Genomic DNA, 18,274 nt, shown 5'->3' on the forward strand with positions numbered 1-18,274 from the left:
AAATTGATATAGCTGATTCCATATTTCTCACACTAAATGTGTTGCTGGTATATCAATAAACAGCTATCAAAAGAATTTGTTGCACATCCTAAAATCCCTTCCTTGTGGAGGAAAGGTGGACTGAAAAGGAAATTTGGACAGACTTGGGATAAAGGATTTGAGGGGAATAACTGAAAAACAAATGTTGTCAGTTAAAACATTTAAATCACTGAGATGTAGAGGGCTAGACAAACTGCTGGGATCACTAGAATGGGTTGTTCACTGATGGACCATTCAGTCCCCACACTGAAATCAATGCCATAATGACTGAACATCTAAATAAAAGATGGATTATTGATAAATGCTAGTTATATTTGCAATGTTATGAATTACTGCATGCTACTAGCCAAAAAGCTAATTATTCCAGAAATTCACTGAGGTAAATGCCTTTATTTAATAAGCATTTCCATGAGAATATTACATAATATGGTATATTCTTGTATGAATGTTTAGCACCTAATACCTTGCATAATTTTCAGTTGACTAGAAGATTTGGATCACAAGACTTGTATATGTACCTTGGCTGCACTATTGGTAAAAAATGTTATGCCAGAATATATCTTGCACCATTTCCCATTACAGTTCAAATGTAGACTACTAAATAATTCTGAATGTTTGAGTATTCATTCACATAACAATGTATGTCCCATTCTTTAACCTGCTGGTGGAACAGTGATGCTTTATTGTTCTCTATCTTGTGCAAATGCTGCAATTTTAAACACAATGAGCTGTAATAAGATAGTCATTCACTATAATGGTATTGGGAAGAATTAAAATGACAGGCCAGGTACATATAAAGGGCTACATACAATAGGTTGTGGGGAAGTTATATGAAGCAAATGTTCTGTATTGGACAGGACTGTTAACTTACAATATCCCACTAGTTAACAGTCAATTTAGTGCATAAAATTTGGCTTGGGAGAATGATTGAATGAACTCTTCTAAAAAAAAACTAGTGGGGGTGTTTTTAGTTAGAAATGAGAGGCTCCAAACTGCATTCTGATTTGGGATTAAATGAATTCTTAAAAAGTACATTTGCTGCTATAGTCCACTAATAGACCCATGAAACGGGTACCCATTGTGCTGTTGTACATGCACTTTCAATTGCTTCCACCAGATTTTGTACTGTATCTTCCAGTTCATTGTTGACCAGTGTCAGATCAAACCAATGTCCATAGGTTTGCTGTAGGACTTCTGATTCTTTTCGGATCTTCTTGAGAGATTCTGCCTGGAGGGGGAAAAATTGAAGTACATTGAAATTCTGTTCATTCACGTGGCTAAAAAAGATCCATGTCTGTTACATAACTGGTTATGGTAGTCAAGTATTCTACTAACCTAGGGAGGACTTTTAATTTTTCTAAAAAATTTAAACTTGCACCACAGTAACAGGCTCTTTTGTCCCACAAGCCTGTGCTGTCCTAATACATCCAATTGACCTACGCACTGAAGAAAACCAACGTACACTGGGAAAACAATCAAACTTACAGCACAGGACTCAAACTCAGTCGCTGAAACAACTACTAAGTGTGCTGCTCATTGTCAATTTATTAAAGACATAGACCGTTACCTGAATACACCATAAGATTTTTTGAAAGGTGAGAGGAAACCAGAGCACCCAGATGAAACCCACACAAACACAGAGAATTATAAAATTATTGTGCTGTGAATGTGAACCCAGGTCACTGCCGCTGTAATAATGTGCTAACGAAAGGCTTTTTCAGGTGCATTCTGTGCTAAGAATGCGCCTGAAGAAGTAGAAGTGGCCCTTTAAATTGCTGTTCAGGTGGCAGCGTTTAAAGCACTTACACCACCCCCAATTTACCATTACTTCTGTCCATTTCCCCATATCCTTTAATTCCCCATCTATGTAAAAATAACTACTGTCCATTTCCACCATTGTTATCCATGTTTTACATACTGTTTAAAACTAGGTGATTTAGATTTATATACAAGCAACATTGGTAGCCTGATTTTTGAGTTGGATTATTCTGCTTGACAGTGTTTGATTCACCTGTATTTCCTCCTAATGGCCGTTACAATGTTAAATTTTGAGGTGACAGTAAATCATCTGTCATTGTTTTCATTTGCATATCAAAAATACATTTGACTTCCCAAAATATGAAAAGACATGGAAACTTTGGAAAAGTGTGTGGGCTTGGCATTGGATGGGGGTAACAATAAAATTATAATATGAAGGTTTTGGGTAATAAACATTACTATACTGCCCAGCTTTTTGGAGATGGAGGTTATTAACATGGACACATCCACTTCTGAAAATATCAAAAATAAATCTTAGTAAAGAAGCAAGTGGTTATCTCTTTCCCCATTTATATTTGGTACAGAATATACTTTGCACTTGCAATAGGAGTGCAGAGAAAAATGTACTACAAGCACTACTATTTGAAACTTTACACTGCATTGTAATGACATCAAGTTTAACGATCGTCCAGAATGTATGACACAATCTGTATGGGCAAAATTTGATCAATGTTTTTGATTTCCAATATACAATGGGGGTGGGAGGTATATGTGGGGGGAGAACATTTCAATATTTTACCCGACTAATCTTGTAGAGATCATCCTATAGAAATTACCTGTGTATAAACAGGATAAATTTTTCCATTTTCTTCGACATGTGTATGTGCTGATTAACATAAAATCTGTGGGAGGTTATAAAAAGAATTTTCATTTGGAGAAAATGTCTCAGGACTGTTTAATTAAACTCTGTCTAACTTTTTTATATAAAGGATCTGAATTACAGGTAAGATGTATGCAAGGTGTATGGAACCTTGGTTTTCAAGAGATATTGAGACCCTGGTTAAGAAGAAGAAGAACCATTAGAGGGCGGACAAAATCAGTGAACCGGTGTGGACTCGAAAGGCCAACATGGCCTGTTTCCGCTCCGTAAATGGTTATATGTGATGATTACTTCATCTCATTTAGGCCCTGTAAACCCATTTCTAGGTGTTTATACTCATCTTTTCTAATCTGTAGCAGTCAGATTTTTCAACTACCTTTAGTTTTTAAAAAAATCTATACCTGAGTGCCTGGCTGTGTCGAAGAGGGAGCAGCAATGAAAACCACCAGTGGTGCAAACTCTGCTGTCCTGAGAATCTTCAGGGCCTGTTAATAGAAGCAATACATGCAGGATTAGGACAGTGCTTTGCTGTGTATGGAATAACTCATTAGTTTCACGTTCAATTTTTTTTCTAGAATAACAAAGCTTAGACAGCATTTGGTCCACTACAAAAATCATGTGAAAATTTTCTAAAAAGGCCAAGGGATAGTAATTAATCGTTGATTCCTTGTTCAAAATGCACAAGAACACAATAAATTAGGTCATCCTACCCATCAAGTCTGCTCTGCCATTCAATGAGATCATGGCTGATCTGATGATGGGCTCATCTCCACCTACCTGCTTTTTCCCCATATCCCTCAATTCCCTTACTAGGTAAAATTTTTCCATCTTTGTCTTAAATATATTTATTGAAGTATGAAAAAAGTTCCTCCTCATCTCTGTCCCAAATCTACTACCCTGAATCTTGAGGCTATATCCCCTAGTTCTAGGCTTCCCTCATCAATGGAAACCTACTTACCTACCTCTATCTTATTTATGCCTTAATTTTATACATTTCTACAAGATCCCCTCTCATTCTAAATTCCAGCAAGTACCGTCCCAGTTGACTCAATCTCATAGGCTAACCCCCACATCTCTGAAATCAACGGTAAACTTCCTCTGAACAGACTTCATAAAGCCAGTGCATCCTTCCTCAAGTAAGGAGACCCTGTACAGTTATAGTTCCTAAACTCCATCTTTCGAGCAATGAAGGGCAACATTCCATTTGGCTTGTCTCAGAATTGGAAGATTATAGGTCAAGCCCCAATCCAAAGATCTCAGAATCAAATCTGGTGCTTCAGGGCCACATTGAGTGTTCAAGTGCCATCTTTCAGAAGAAATTGAAATGAGACCTTGAAAATAGGCTCTGGCAACACCGCCATCTTCAGAACTAATGGTAGCGCCGCTGCTGATGCGTTCCCACGGAGAGCAAGGGAGCGGAGATGCAGCGCTCCAGTGTGGTCCATCCACCCAGTTGGCTCCGCACAGGCTTTGAATGGCCTATTGAGAGACCCAATGATGGTTTTAGTTGAACTCCCATAGCCGCAGATCTGCGCCCAAGAGAGCGGGCTGCAGTGTCCGGGGAAGTGGAGGACTTGAGCAGGGTAACAAAGGAAGGGAAGATCACACATTGTCTAAGGGAGAAGAGGAGGAAACGACCCACGGTGTCGGTGAACCAGTGAGGTGGCTCTGCAGCTGAGAGACCAAGCTGCTGGCGAGGAACCCAGGGAAGCTGTGGACTACTGGAGACCACAGTTGGGAGACTCGCACTGGGCTACGGACTGGCTCAAACTGGCTGGCGAGGTACCAGGTGCCTCGGAACCGGGATGCGAGGAGGAGCCAAGGGCACTGGAGAGTCCCTGACCATGTTAGGTTTCGATCTAGAGCTCAGGTTGCCAATGCTTTGGACTGGACTGTGTGGCTGCAGAAACGCTGGAGGCGAATCTACAGACATTCAGTGACTCTGGGGGCCCTCCCTTTTGCTTCTCTCTGACTAAGTCTGACTGTAAGGCACTTGGGCAATTCCTGCTGGTGGCAAATCTGTCTGCCTTTCAACAGGCAAAAAGAAATTTCATGTAGTAGGACACTTTTATTACTATAACAATAAATTGAATCTTGAATTGTACAAGTTACAGAATTACCATTCAATACCATACATAGGCATTGTTTATTTTATCAAGGTATTAAAAACAATATTTTTTATTTTTAGACATAGCACGCTAACAGGCCCTTTCAGCCCACACCGTCCAATTATACCCAGTTGATCTACAAGCCTCCGGTACATTTTGAATGGTGGGAGGAAACCAGAGAACTCAGAGAAAACCCACACAGATACATGGAGAATGTACAAACTCCTTTCAGGCAGGATGAGATTTGAACCCTGGTGCTGTAACGGAGTTGCGCTAACTGCTATACTAACCATGTGGCTCTTTAAAGTTGCAATGTATGTCAGTGCCATCAGACTATTTTATTCCTGTTACATTAATTTTGCTGTTAGAGTGAACTTAGGCCTATATTATATACATAGATAATACAACGATAGCAAACTGGCACATTGAAACATTAATCAAATCCTGGAAAATTGAAGATAAAGATCTGATGTATGGATATCCCATGTAAATGGCAAGCTGGTGGTGGGGGATAGTAATGGATTTAACTTCCTGAATTCTCTCAACTTTCACATCAGATTGGTACAATGATCAATGTTCCAGTCATGTAGCTCATACTTAAGAGGGGATTGAATGAGAATAAAATACTCTTGTTTCTGGAAACAAGATCCACAGGAAAAAGTGGCTTGCACCATACAATCAGTTGTTCTTAACTACCATTGTAATCTATTATGCACAGATCATTGGTGTCAAAACAATTCATATCCACTACTACTCAAAGAGAATATTTGTGCCAGTGAAATATCTTCTGGTATGACTGAGTTAAATCACTGAGGCATACCTGGGGCTCAATATCCACCACTGCAATTTTGCCAAGTCCTTCATTGATCTTACGGATTGTCTCCAGTTTTGTTCCAAACATGGCCCCTTGGAAGCTTCCATACTCCAGGAATTCATTAGAGGTAATGTTCTTCACCATGTCTTCATTGGAAATAAAGTAGTAGCTCTTTCCATCTTCTTCATTTTCTTTTGGTGATCTTGAGGTATCTAGTAAAGGGGAAAAGATAGTAGTAGGTTCATACTTTGGAAGCAGAGATGGGTGTAGATTGCGAGTAGCAAAACAATAATTTCTGCTGTTTCTAGAACTCAGGTTATAATTTTATCAATTAACTCTGTGAAATACTGATTTGCTTTGTAGGAAACTAGCAACTTTGAATTTTATATTAGCATTCCTAACATTGTGTTCTTGTGACTGCAATTGGGTTAGTGAGAATATAGGAGCAATGCCATTCCTCCCATAATGTAATCTCAGGACACAAGGCATGGATGAAAGAGGTTATTCTGCTCAACTAATGGATTTGTAGTTATCTGTGATTATATCAAATGTTCTTGAAAGCAGAACTGATTTGTTTCCAATATGACAGGAGTTCTGTAAAGATGTATTCCCTCACAGGCTTTATAGATTTCATGTCTAATCTTGCTTAACCCACTAGAAATTGAATCTGTCCCTAGGAATTTATTGCCTGTTGAGTCTGTAAAGGAATTTGAATTAAAAGTTCCTCAAATTGAATACAGATTCATTCTGCAGTAAAATAACTCATACAGCTGGACATTGAGAAATTTCACAATGAAGGAATAAAACTCCACCCCACAAAAGCATAGATTTTAACTGTCATGGCAAAAGGTGTACTCATGAATGTTAAACTGCTTAATCTTGCATGAAGCATCATTGCTGAAGTAGATTTAACTATTTCAACCCTCATGATGGGATACCCTACAGCTCCTGCGTTTATTTTGACCGTTGATGGTCTCTGCACAGTCTGAGAATGAGAAAAACAGTTAATTAAAAAAAAAAATTAGGCATACACCACACTAACAGGCCTTTTCAGCCCATGAGCCTGGCCGCCTGATTGACCTAAACCCCCCCGGTACACATAGGGAAACCCCACACAAACACAAGGAGATAGAGTCTATGTATCTCCTAACAAAATTTGAAAAAAAGCAAAGAAATCAATGAGACAAGAATAAAATATATTTGAATGGAGACAAGAGGAATTTCTGTCAAAGAAAGCATTATTCTTCACAATAGGCAATGAAAATAAACTTCATTCATTCCAACAGCAACAAAGCTGATTAATTATCCTGCAGTCCCCTGCATGGCACTTACGTGGTATTGGATACGCAAACTTGTCTGCGTGTTTAGTAATCAGAGCATTTTTGATATGACTTCGCCCAACTCCACTGGCACCTGAAAATAAAAGGAAATGCATTTCAGCATGTGAGCATTAGGAAAGATGATACATCATAGCAGGCTTTTATTCATCTTGAGGTTAAGATTTTGTTTCAGAGCACCTTTTCCACGAAAAGATTGTGTTGGGGGAGCTGCACACATTACAAGGATTGCACACCTTCCATCCACTGAAGGTGGGGATTCTGGTCTAGATTCTGGTACGCTGGTCTAGATTTTTTTTGTTGAATTGTTCCTATCAGATAAAGCTGCATTTAATATTTGAAAGAAGTTTGGTAATCTATTAGAATAAATAACCTGCCTAAATGATTATTGACAAGTGGCACTTACATCAACAGTGTTTTGAAAGGCTGGCTTTGAAGCATATCAGCTCCTGTCTGAGCAGAAACATGGATCAGTTCAAATTTGCCTATCATAGCAACAGGTCTACGGCGGAAACCATCGCATTGGCTCTACACAAAATCTTGGCACACCTGGATGGCAAAAATGGATGCATGCTCTTCATCGGCTGCAATTTGGCATTCAGTACCATCATTCCCTCAAAATTGATCAGCAAACTCCAAGACCTGGCCCTCAACACTGCACTGTATAATTGGATCATTAACCTCCAGACCACAATCAGTGAGGACTGGTAAGAGCATTTCCTCCACAATCTCCAGCAGTACTGGAGTACCACAAGACTGTGTTCTTGGCCCCCTGCTCTACTCATTTTTCACCTAGGATTGTGTGGCTTAATCTACAACACCATTTACAAATTTGTTGATGATACCTTATAATAGTGGTTTGCTTGAAAAAGGGTAATGAGTCAGCACACAGGAGAGAGACTGAAAACTTGGTTGAATGGTGCACCAACAATAGCCTGGCACAAACACCAAGGAGCTGGTTGTTGACTTCAGGAAGGGTAAACAAGAGGTGTACGATCCAGGGATCATTAGGGATCAGAGATGGAGAGGGTGTTCAAATTTAAGTTATTGGGAGTGACTATCTCAGCAAATCTTTCCTGGACCCAACACTATTTAATGCTTTTAATAGTGCATGGTAACTTCGGCAGATCTAAACCCCACAGATCCGTAAAGAATCGATCCAACACTAATGGCACAAAGCATGTCAGTGCCTCTAATTATACAGGAGTTTGTGGAGGATTGGGATGACATTGGAAACTCTGGCAAATTTCTACAGATGTATAGTGAAAGTTGTGCTGACCAGCTGCATTATGGTCTGATATGGGGACACCAATACCCTCGAGTGGAAAGTCCTGCAAAAGATAACGGATGCAGCCCAGGACATCACAGGCAAAATCCTCAGCACCATCGAGACCATCTACAGGGAAAGCTGCTGTCGGAGATCATCAAGGATCCACGCCACCCAGCACACGCTCTGTTCTCACTGCTGCCATCAGGAAAGAGGTCTGGGTGCCTCAAGATTCATACTACCTGGTTCAGGAACAGTTGCTCCCCCTCCATCATCAGACTCCTCAACAATAAACTCAATCAGGGACTCATTTAAGGACTCTTGCACTTCATTGATTTTTTTCCCCCCCTCTGTATTGCACAGTAAGGTTACATTTCTTTATTTGTTTTTTTATGTGTGCATATCTTCTTGATTACAGTTTATTTTTGCACTACTAATAAGTGGTAATTCTGCCTCGCCCGGAGGTAAAAGAATCTCAGGGTTATATTATGTGATGACATGTATGTACTCCAACAATAAATCTAAACTTTGAAATGGGAAACAGTGTGATGTGATACTAAGAAGTCATTGTCAAACAGCAATGCTTACCAAGAAGCACCAAAGTCTTTCTGTTGAATGCAGGGAGTTGTACAACCTCTTCATATGAGACTAGGTCCAGGCGATCAAAGACTGGAGAAACAACAGCCATAAGTTTGTACTAAAATGATGAGAGTGATTGACAGTTCTACTGCATTATATCAAAGTGGAAGCAAAGTACTGAGGTATTGTGATATCAGCTTGGAGTGGATCAGAAAATCTTTGTTCACATAGCAGGACCTACCTATTGCTAGGTCTACATAGCAATAATATGTCAGGGCAACACAGACTTCATAATATCCACGTGTGCTTTTTATTTAACAAAATGTAAAATTTCCTGTGTCATCAGGTTGCTGAGAGATATTAGGGCAGTTGATCAAAATCCTGCTCTAAAAATTAAATATTTAGTTGGAAAACGATGTGGAAATGTTTAGGGAAATAAAATTCCTCGAGTTTAGGCATGCACATATCAGGGATGCACAGATGGCAGGATTATAAGGACATATAGAACTTGGAGGGTGTGTAGGGCTGAGAGAAGTTACAAGCATAGACTAAGCTATCGAGAGGTTTCAAACTGAGAAATTACCAAAGTGAGAATCTTGAATGAACTTATTGTTTGTGGAAAAGGGAAAGTCGGCCAATGGAGCAATAGAATTAATTGTTTATAAATTTTGAAAGTCATGGATGAAGATTATAGATGAAATGATCCTGAGATCGAATGAACATTCTTCCAGAGGTTGAAGCAGTCTCTGTCATGGGGATAATTTGGGAAAAGCGCTAGCAAAACACTGTTATAGCACTAGCTTCCTGTATTTGAGTCTAGCACTGTCTTTAAGAAGTTTGTACATTCTCCCTGTGTCTTTGTGGGTTTCCTCTGGGTGTTCCAGTTTCCTCCTACCCTTCAAAAAACCTACAGGGCTTGTAGGTTAATTGGCATATTTGGGCAGCAAGGATTCGTGACCCAGAAGGGCCTGTTACTGTGCTAAATGTCTAAATTTAATTAAGATTCAAATAGGCTGCATTTGGGAGAACTGTATGCAGTTTTGGTTACTCCATTACAAGAAGGATAGGGAGGCATTGGAGAGGTCACAAAAGAGGTTCACCACTAGGCTGCCTGAATTAGAGGGCGTGAGCTGTAAAGGGAGGTTGGACATCTTGCGTTGTTTTCTCTGAGCATCAGAGGAGATCTGATAGAAATTATTGAAGTTATTAAAGCAAGAGTAGGGTTAATTTTAAATTTAAACATACCGCGTGATAGCAGGCCATTTCAGCTCATAAGTCAGTGCCGTCCAATTTACACTCCATTAGCCTACACCCCTGTTACATTTTGAACAGTGAGAGGAAACAGGGAGAATGTACAGACTCCTTACAGACAGCATGGGATTCAAACCTGGTCTGGCCCTGATCACTGGTGCTATAAAGGCATTGTGCTAACCACTATGTGCGTAGACAATATATATTTTTCTCACATGCAGTAAAATTCGTCAAATACTAGAGGCCATGCATCTAAGTAGAGGGAGAGATGAGAGATGCTTAAAGGATATGTACGGAGCAAGTTTTTACACCTTGTGTGGTTGATACCAGGAACAGGCTGCCAAGCTAGTGGTGGGAGCATTTAAGAGGCTTCTAGATTGACACATGAATATGCAGGATAGGTTTCAGGTACAAACTACAGAGATAGAATTTAATTTGGCATCATATTCGGCATAGATATTGCAGGCTGAAGGTCTGATCCTGTTTGTACTGTTCTGTTCTATCTATACAGAGTATCTCATTTACAATCTCAGACAATGGCCTGGTTTTGGCAATAATATTAAAGTGTAGCAATTAAACTTTTTAGCTTTGCACCCTATTGCTTTAGGATATAGACTTGATGATGTGGCTTCAGACATCACAGTAAAATGTGATTGGAGTGTGTGGATGCAGTGATTGTAGTTAAAAAAAAATACAAAAATTCTGGAGGAACTAAGCAGATCACGCAGCGTCTATAAGGGTTAAAGATATACAAAAAATATTTCGGGCATGAGCCCTTCTTCAGCGCTATAAAATGAAACTGTCTGGATAAGTTTACATCTTTTACAATTATTATCTTTAGATTCCTCACACCAATAGACAGGTGGCATTCCCTGTGTACCCCAAACATTAATGAGAAATAGGACATGAACAGTGATAAAGGTCATACTTGCACTATGCTTGGCCAGATACTTGTCTTTGCATTGCTTTTTCTTCTTTCCAAATACGCCACATCCTGATGTCACATCTTGATTAGCTGTCTGCCGATTGGCCACACGCCTGTAACAATGCAGATCAAGAAGGAATTTCCACTTAAATATGTAACTTTGGAATCTGTCATTTCTGAGAGAGTGTCCTGCAACCTTCCTCTGTGGTGATTTTAACATAACATAACATAACAATTACAGCACGGAAACAGGCCATTAGGCCCTTCTAGTCCGCACCAAACCAAACACCCCTTTCTAGTCCCACCTCCCTGCACAATGCCCATAACCCTCCATCTTCTTCTCATCCATATACCTGTCCAACCTTTTCTTAAATAATACAATTGACTCCGCCGCCACTATTTCTCCCGGAAGATGATTCCACACAGCTACCACTCTCTGAGTAAAGAAGTTCCCCCTCATGTTACCTCTAAACCTCTGCCCTTTAATTCTTAACTCATGTCCTCTTGTTTTAATCTTTCCTCCTCTTAACGGAAATAGTCTATCCACATCCATTCTGTCTATCCCTTTCATAATCTTAAATACTTCTATCAAATCCCCTCTCAACCTTCTACGCTCCAAAGAATAAAGACCCAATCTGTCCAATCTCTCCCCATACTCCAGATGCTTAAACCCAGGCAACATTCTGGTAAACCTTCTCTGCACTCTCTCCACTCTGTTTATATCCTTCCTATAATTAGGCGACCAGAACTGCACACAGAACTCCAAATTAGGCCGCACCAACGTCTTATACAATCTCAACATCACCTCTCAACTCCTATATTCCATGCAATGATTGATAAAGGCCAGCATACTAAAAGCCTTCTTCACCACCCTATTCACGTGAGTTTCTACCTTCAGGGAACGATGTACCATTACTCCTAAATCTTTCTGCTCTTCTGTATTCCTCAATGCTCTCCCATTTACTACATATGTCCTATTCTGATTCTTCTTACCAAAATGAAGCACCTCACACTTATCAGCATTAAATTCCATCTGACATTTTTCAGCCCACTTTTCTAAGCAGCCCAAATCCCTCTGCAATCCTTGAAAACCTTCTTCATTATCCACTATTCCACCTATCTTAGTATCGTCTGCATATTTACTAATCCAATTCACCACCCCATCATCTAGATCATTAATGTATATAACGAACAACAATGGGCCCAATACAGATCCTTGAGGCACACCACTGGTCACCGGCCTCCAACTTGACAGACAATTATCCACTACCACTCTCTGGCCTCTCCCTTTCAGCCAATGTTCAATCCATTTGACTATCTTAAAATTTATACCTAAAGACTGCACCTTCCTAACTAACCTTCCATGTGGTACCTTATCGAAGGCCTTACTGAAGTCCATATAGACAACATCCACTGCGCTACCCTCATCCACATTCCTAGTCACCTCTTCAAAAAATTCAATCAGATTGGTCAAACATGACCTTCCTCCCACAAATCCATGTTGAGTGCTCCTGATCAGACCCTGTCTATCCAGATGTTTATAAGTACTATCTCTAAGAATTTTCTCCATTAATTTACCTACCACAGATGTCAAACTTACAGGCCGATAGTTGCCAGGCTTCCTCCTTGAACCCTTTTTAAATAACGGAACCACATGCGCAATGCGCCAATCCTCCGGCACTATCCCCATATCTAATGACATTTGGAAAATTACTGCCAGAGCCTCTGCTATTTCCTCCTTCACTTCTCTCAATGTCCTGGGGAAGATCCCGTCTGGTCCCGGAGACTTATCCACCTTTATATTCTTCAAAAGCCTTAAAACTACACCTTTTGTAATCTCTATATTCCCCATATTTACCCAATTTGCTTTTTTTATCCCACATCTCCCAATATCCTTCTCCTTAGTGAACACCGAAGAAAAGAAACTGTTCAATATCTCCCCCATTTCTCTAGGCTCCACACACAGTTTTCCACTCTGATTTTCTAAGGGACCAATTTTGTCTCTAGCTTTCCTCTTACCATTAACATATTTGTAGAACTCTTTTGGATTAGTTTTCACCCTGCTTGCCATAGTTTTCTCGTACCTTCTTTTAGCTTTCCTAATTCCTCTCTTAAGATTCCTCTTACATTCAATGTATCTTTCAAACATCTCCTTAACTCCATGCTTCTTATATCTAATGTACGCCTCCCTTTTTCTTCGAACCAAGTTTCCAATATTCCTTGAAAACCACGGCTTTCTCAAACCTTTTGCCCCTCCTTTTAACCTAATATGTTTAGTTTCACAAGTAATATCAAGCTACAAGGGTTGCAGTTAAAACACAATTGAGCCAATTAGGTGCTTTTACGAACACAACACTAATTAATTTTAATGGACAGAAAATTATGGGCTATTTGTTATTAATTTCCTACAAAGTGATTCTGGTAAAATCTGAGAGGGTAGGAGCATGGAGTTGGCTTTCAGGTAGGTTGTATTGTGAGCAAATATTCCTTAGGTTGTTACATCTCATAAGTGTTTGGAACAATTGAACAAGAAAAATGTTCATGAATACACACACTTACAGTGTAACTTCACACCGAGGAACTCTCATTCCTTCAGCACTTTTGTTGTAAATTAATAGTGCTTATATTTCCACTCTGATCTGAACCTCAACTCTTTTATTTATCAATGATCCATATGTTAACATCAATCTGAAAAATGTTAATTGATGAGAATGAAGTGAGAGTTTATGATATAATGAGTATAATGAACAGATGCATTAAACTTCTTGCTTGCTGCAGTTACACAGGTATGTAAAATAAACCAACAATAGTTATTCATTCAATCAATACAAGGCACCATGAGGGAAAAAAAAAATTCACCAGAGGGCGGTGAATCTATGGAATTTGTTGATGTGCTCGTTGTCATTGGGCAGATTTCAGACTGAGGTAGAGATGTTCTCGATTAGGGAATCAAGGGTTAATTGGAAAATGCAAAAGAATGGGGTTGAAATGATAGTACATCAGCTATGATGGAATGGTCGGATGGACTCAATGCATCAAATGGCCTAATTCTGCTCCCATGTCTTAAAAGTATTCATAAATATTCACAGTATCTTCAGTATGATTCATCAACTATAGATTTCTTGTGAATAAATATTAGAATTCTGGGGCTTTCCCCCCCACTTCTTTCACTCCTGATGGAGCCTCAATCTAATGTTTAGATTGGGCTGCAACTTTTGGATTCACATGCCCGGAAAAGTATCTTTGCATTGACATATTTAAATTCCACTGACTTCTTTTAAATCAATTTCTCCGAATCTCAGATGAAAGGGCTGAAGGTGAATAAGTCACTTGGAGAGGATAGATAATTGGAAGAGATAATCTTAAGTGATTGTGAATGCATTTATTGTGATATTTTGAGGATTGCTAGAGTTGGGGATAGTTCCAGAAGGCTGGAAAGTTGCACGTATCACTCCACTCGGTAAGAAGGGAGAGAAGCGAAAGAAAGGAAATTTGGGTCAATTAGCCTCTTTAGTGGTTGGCAAGATTCAAGAGTCCATGAAGAAGGATGTGGCTTCAAAAACCCAAGACAACATAGGCAGGTCAACATAGTTCTTCAGATCTTTCCTGTTGGAACTATTTGAGAGAATAACAAACTTTGTTGCTGGCCAGATGTGCTATTTTGATTAAATGGAAAGATAATACCCCATCTTTTCATGCACAAGGGCAAAGGGATGTAATGTCCTGTTTAAACTTGGAAAAAATTGCATACAATTAATGATTCAAACATTAGTTTCTAAATGCTGTGGAGCCCATTCATGGCCTATTAATCATAATCTTTAGGTTTACTGTTGATACAGAACTTTGGCACTGTGCTATCCCACTTCAGAGTGAGCTACTTTGTTTCATCAATATTAATTTTCATCCTTGTTTAAGGCCAGGAGTTTTGACAATTTTATCTTATTATGTCCATTTTTTATTATTTAAGGCTGTCCTTTGGGAATTCAGATGTATGATTGTTCTTGTAGGGCTTTAAGTTCTTTTTTTCTGCAACACATTTATTATTGCACAAATTTATTATTACTGAAAATCAATAAAAATATTTTAAAAGAAAAAAGGGAATAGCAAGCAGTATAGCAAAAGACAGTCAGTGGATGTTGTTTGTTGGATTTTCAGAAGGCCTTTGACAAGGTGCCACACACACGAGGCTGATAAACAAGATAAGAGCTCAAGCTATTATGGGTGTGGTACTAGCATGGATATAAAATTACCTGACTGGCAGAAGGCAAAGCATGGGAATAAAGGGAGCATTTTCCGGCTGCTAACTTGTAGTGTTCCACAGGAGTCACATATTTGATATGATGCCACAAGTTTTTACAGGGTCTGCTATCAATGCAGAGGACTCCAGGGACTCTCATTCCAATCTCCATACCAATGTGCCACCAATCCTGGTGGGCCTACTGGCTGGTGGGATGGGATATACTCAAGAGTTGTATTCTATATTAATACTTATGTCAAGCTGTCCCTCGACTATAGACATCTCTCCTAATTTAGACCTCAATTTGTGAGGAGCAGATTAACCGTGTCTGATATTAGTGCCTAGGTGGATGCCAATTGTGCATTCAGTTTTATTCATTCTCTGACCATAGGCAATAATGGTGCAAATGAATGGATTGCTGGATCATGTTAAAGTCAATTACACACCACAGGGCTGGAGACCCATACAGGCCAGAACAGATAGGGAGATTCCTGACCTGAAGAGCATCTGCAAACAGAACAATAATCCAGTGGTTTTGCTGTTATTGCAATGAAGGCTAGTTGAACAAAAGTATTAACTGAATTTAAATTTCACTGATGCCATAGTAGGATTTGAAGTTAAATCTCTGGATAGTGAGTCTGGGAATTTTAACCATAGCGCTACCATTGGTGGCATTTAAGTGCTTCAATTGGATCAAATTTAACTGAATAAACTCAAGATAAAACAAGCTAAATTGATGAAATCTGCATTCAAATATTGATCCTTTAAATAATTTTTCTCCACCATCCAGTAAGTTTCTATTCTACATCATAGGTTACTTTATATCGAAGCCCTTTAAGATAAACATCAGTATTCCATCAACTCTCAAGAACCATTGGAGACATCCTCCTTTTCAATGAGAACTTAATCCGAAGTTACATGTGCTGCGACACATCACACTTAGAAAATTGATTTCCATCGACTTTGGGAGCAGAGTATAACACACTAGACATTTAATAACTGAGGTGAATTTTTTCTCTCAGGGAGCCTAAACTCTCACTTTAAAAAAAAATGGCATGTGCACCTGGAGCTTGGGTTGTGGCTGATGGTTTGAACTGAAGGCTGGGGTCTAAGCCATGGACATTCAGTGATTCTGGGGGATTCTCTTTTGCTTCTTTCTCTGGCTATAAAGGATGCTGGGCAATTTTTGCTGATGGCGAATCTTTGTCTGCCTGACGGCAGACGAAAGGAAATTTTGTGTAATATTACATTTTTATTTTATTACATAACAATAAAATAATCTTGAATCTATCATGCCCATTTCTGGATCCACGTTCTCAAAGGAATATGAAAGATGAAGAAAGATGGAGGATGATTCTGAGGCAAGAAATTTCAGCATTGTGGTTGGACTGGAGATGCATAGGTTGATAGGAATGTTGATAAAGGTTTACATGCTCATAATTAACTTCGATGTGGCAACTAGGGAAAAATGTTCCCATCAACACGGACCACAAGACAAAGATTTGCATTAAAGAGCAAAATAGAGAGAAGGAGACCCTTTTTAAAAAAAAGTTGCTGATTTGAATTGGCCTTGAAGCATGGCAAAAGCATTAAATAGGCATGGGGAAAGCAATTTGCAGGGACATGAAGAGTGAGGGAAGTAGAATTGCCTTCTCTACGGAGAGCTGACATTGACTCAATGGACTTCTGTGTTGCAATGATTTCAATCATAATACGGAAAAATCATAAGGAATATAAATCCATAGGAAGGAGTGTATGGAAATGCAAAAAGTGGCAAAGAAGTAGAAGGGCAAAAGAGAGAATTAAAGATGAGAAAATAAAGAAATACTTCCTCTTTAAGAATATTTTTTCTATTTCTATCCCTGGAATCTCCCATCTAATTGTTCTTTTATGGTTTTGAAGGAACAAAGTATACCATTCCTGCAGTTCAGGGGAGGGAATTAGTCCAGTTGTTTTGCTGTTATTTTCCAGAGTTCCTTGCCACCAGTTGGGGTCATCCTTACTGATTATCTTGATGATGTCACCAGTCTCAAAACTTAATCCAGCTTCCTTACAAGGGATCAGGTCATCCTTCTTTGGCTCATAATCAAACTGAGCTCGCATGTACATCTGGAAAAATAAATAATCAATTAGTTTGTTTCCTCATCGTCCTCTAAGCAGTGTTAATCTTGGCCATGTACTCTGCTTTGTGAACCCTGTAAATAAAGGTCCTGGTTATTATCCCAAGTAGCTGCATGGTAACTTCGGCAGATCTAAACCCCACAGATCCGTAAAGAATCGATCCGATTCTCACTCTGTGCAAACAAGCTCAGCTTTCCTCAGATAACAGACAGGTGATTTCTATTTTAAGATGCATCATAACAGATGAAGAAAATATTAAACTTGTCACAATAATCCCATTTGTTAAATTACAAGTAATGGCAAAGACATGAGGAAAAGTCATTTATGTACCTACGACTAACAAAACTGGAGCGATAAAAATCATAATATTAATGATATTAATATTTATTATTAAACATTTACTTTTTCATGTTAAACCAAAGTATTGAGTTGATTAAATATGGCCAGCATGCAGAGAACAAGGAAAACAAATTCCCCCTCAGCTTTAATTTTCAGCTGAATGTTATTTTTTTTGAGTTCAATTTGCACTGTTAGTGTTGAAGAACAAATTTCTATTATTAATCTCACAAAGAGTTGAGGACAGAATTTTACTGGCTTTTTTTCAATGAAATTTCAACCATTTTGAAGTCTGTTGATGTCAAAGATTAGGCAAAATAGCCTGACTCATCAACCAATCAGAATGAAAAATTTGCAATGGGATATGCAAACTGCAAACCAGAAAATATATATTAGGAAACATCATTCATATTTAAATCACGTGCAAGGAATGAAATCAAGATTGGGAAAAATAAATGGGTTTGAGGGACAGATAAGAGCAAGCATAATTGTTTTTCAATCATTTAGATAATGATGTGACTCAATGAGCAGACTTAATATTCGACTCTGTTGCATTTACAAACTATTTTGTTAGCAAGCATGTAGAGTCACCTACTGAATGGCAAATTGAAGGGTATCCTGT

General features: G+C 38.9%; 1 protein-coding gene across 1 annotated transcript in view; it reads right to left on the reverse strand.

The window, feature by feature from the left end:
* Positions 1 to 409: 409 nt before the first annotated feature.
* The window catches only part of mpp1 (MAGUK p55 scaffold protein 1), a 57,027-nt gene continuing 39,162 nt past the window's right edge, over positions 410 to 18,274 (reverse strand). The window contains exons 6-12 of the mRNA XM_069893330.1: positions 17,111 to 17,304; positions 10,962 to 11,071; positions 8,792 to 8,872; positions 6,932 to 7,012; positions 5,606 to 5,811; positions 3,079 to 3,162; positions 410 to 1,267 (exon numbers count right to left, since the gene is read on the reverse strand). Of these exons, the coding sequence (XP_069749431.1) occupies positions 1,091 to 1,267; positions 3,079 to 3,162; positions 5,606 to 5,811; positions 6,932 to 7,012; positions 8,792 to 8,872; positions 10,962 to 11,071; positions 17,111 to 17,304 (933 nt within the window). The 3' untranslated portion in view covers positions 410 to 1,090. The remainder of the gene's footprint in view (positions 1,268 to 3,078; positions 3,163 to 5,605; positions 5,812 to 6,931; positions 7,013 to 8,791; positions 8,873 to 10,961; positions 11,072 to 17,110; positions 17,305 to 18,274) is intronic.

Source organism: Narcine bancroftii, chromosome 8 (genome assembly GCF_036971445.1).
Source record: "Narcine bancroftii isolate sNarBan1 chromosome 8, sNarBan1.hap1, whole genome shotgun sequence".
In the NCBI taxonomy this organism is placed as follows: Eukaryota; Metazoa; Chordata; class Chondrichthyes; order Torpediniformes; family Narcinidae; genus Narcine; species Narcine bancroftii.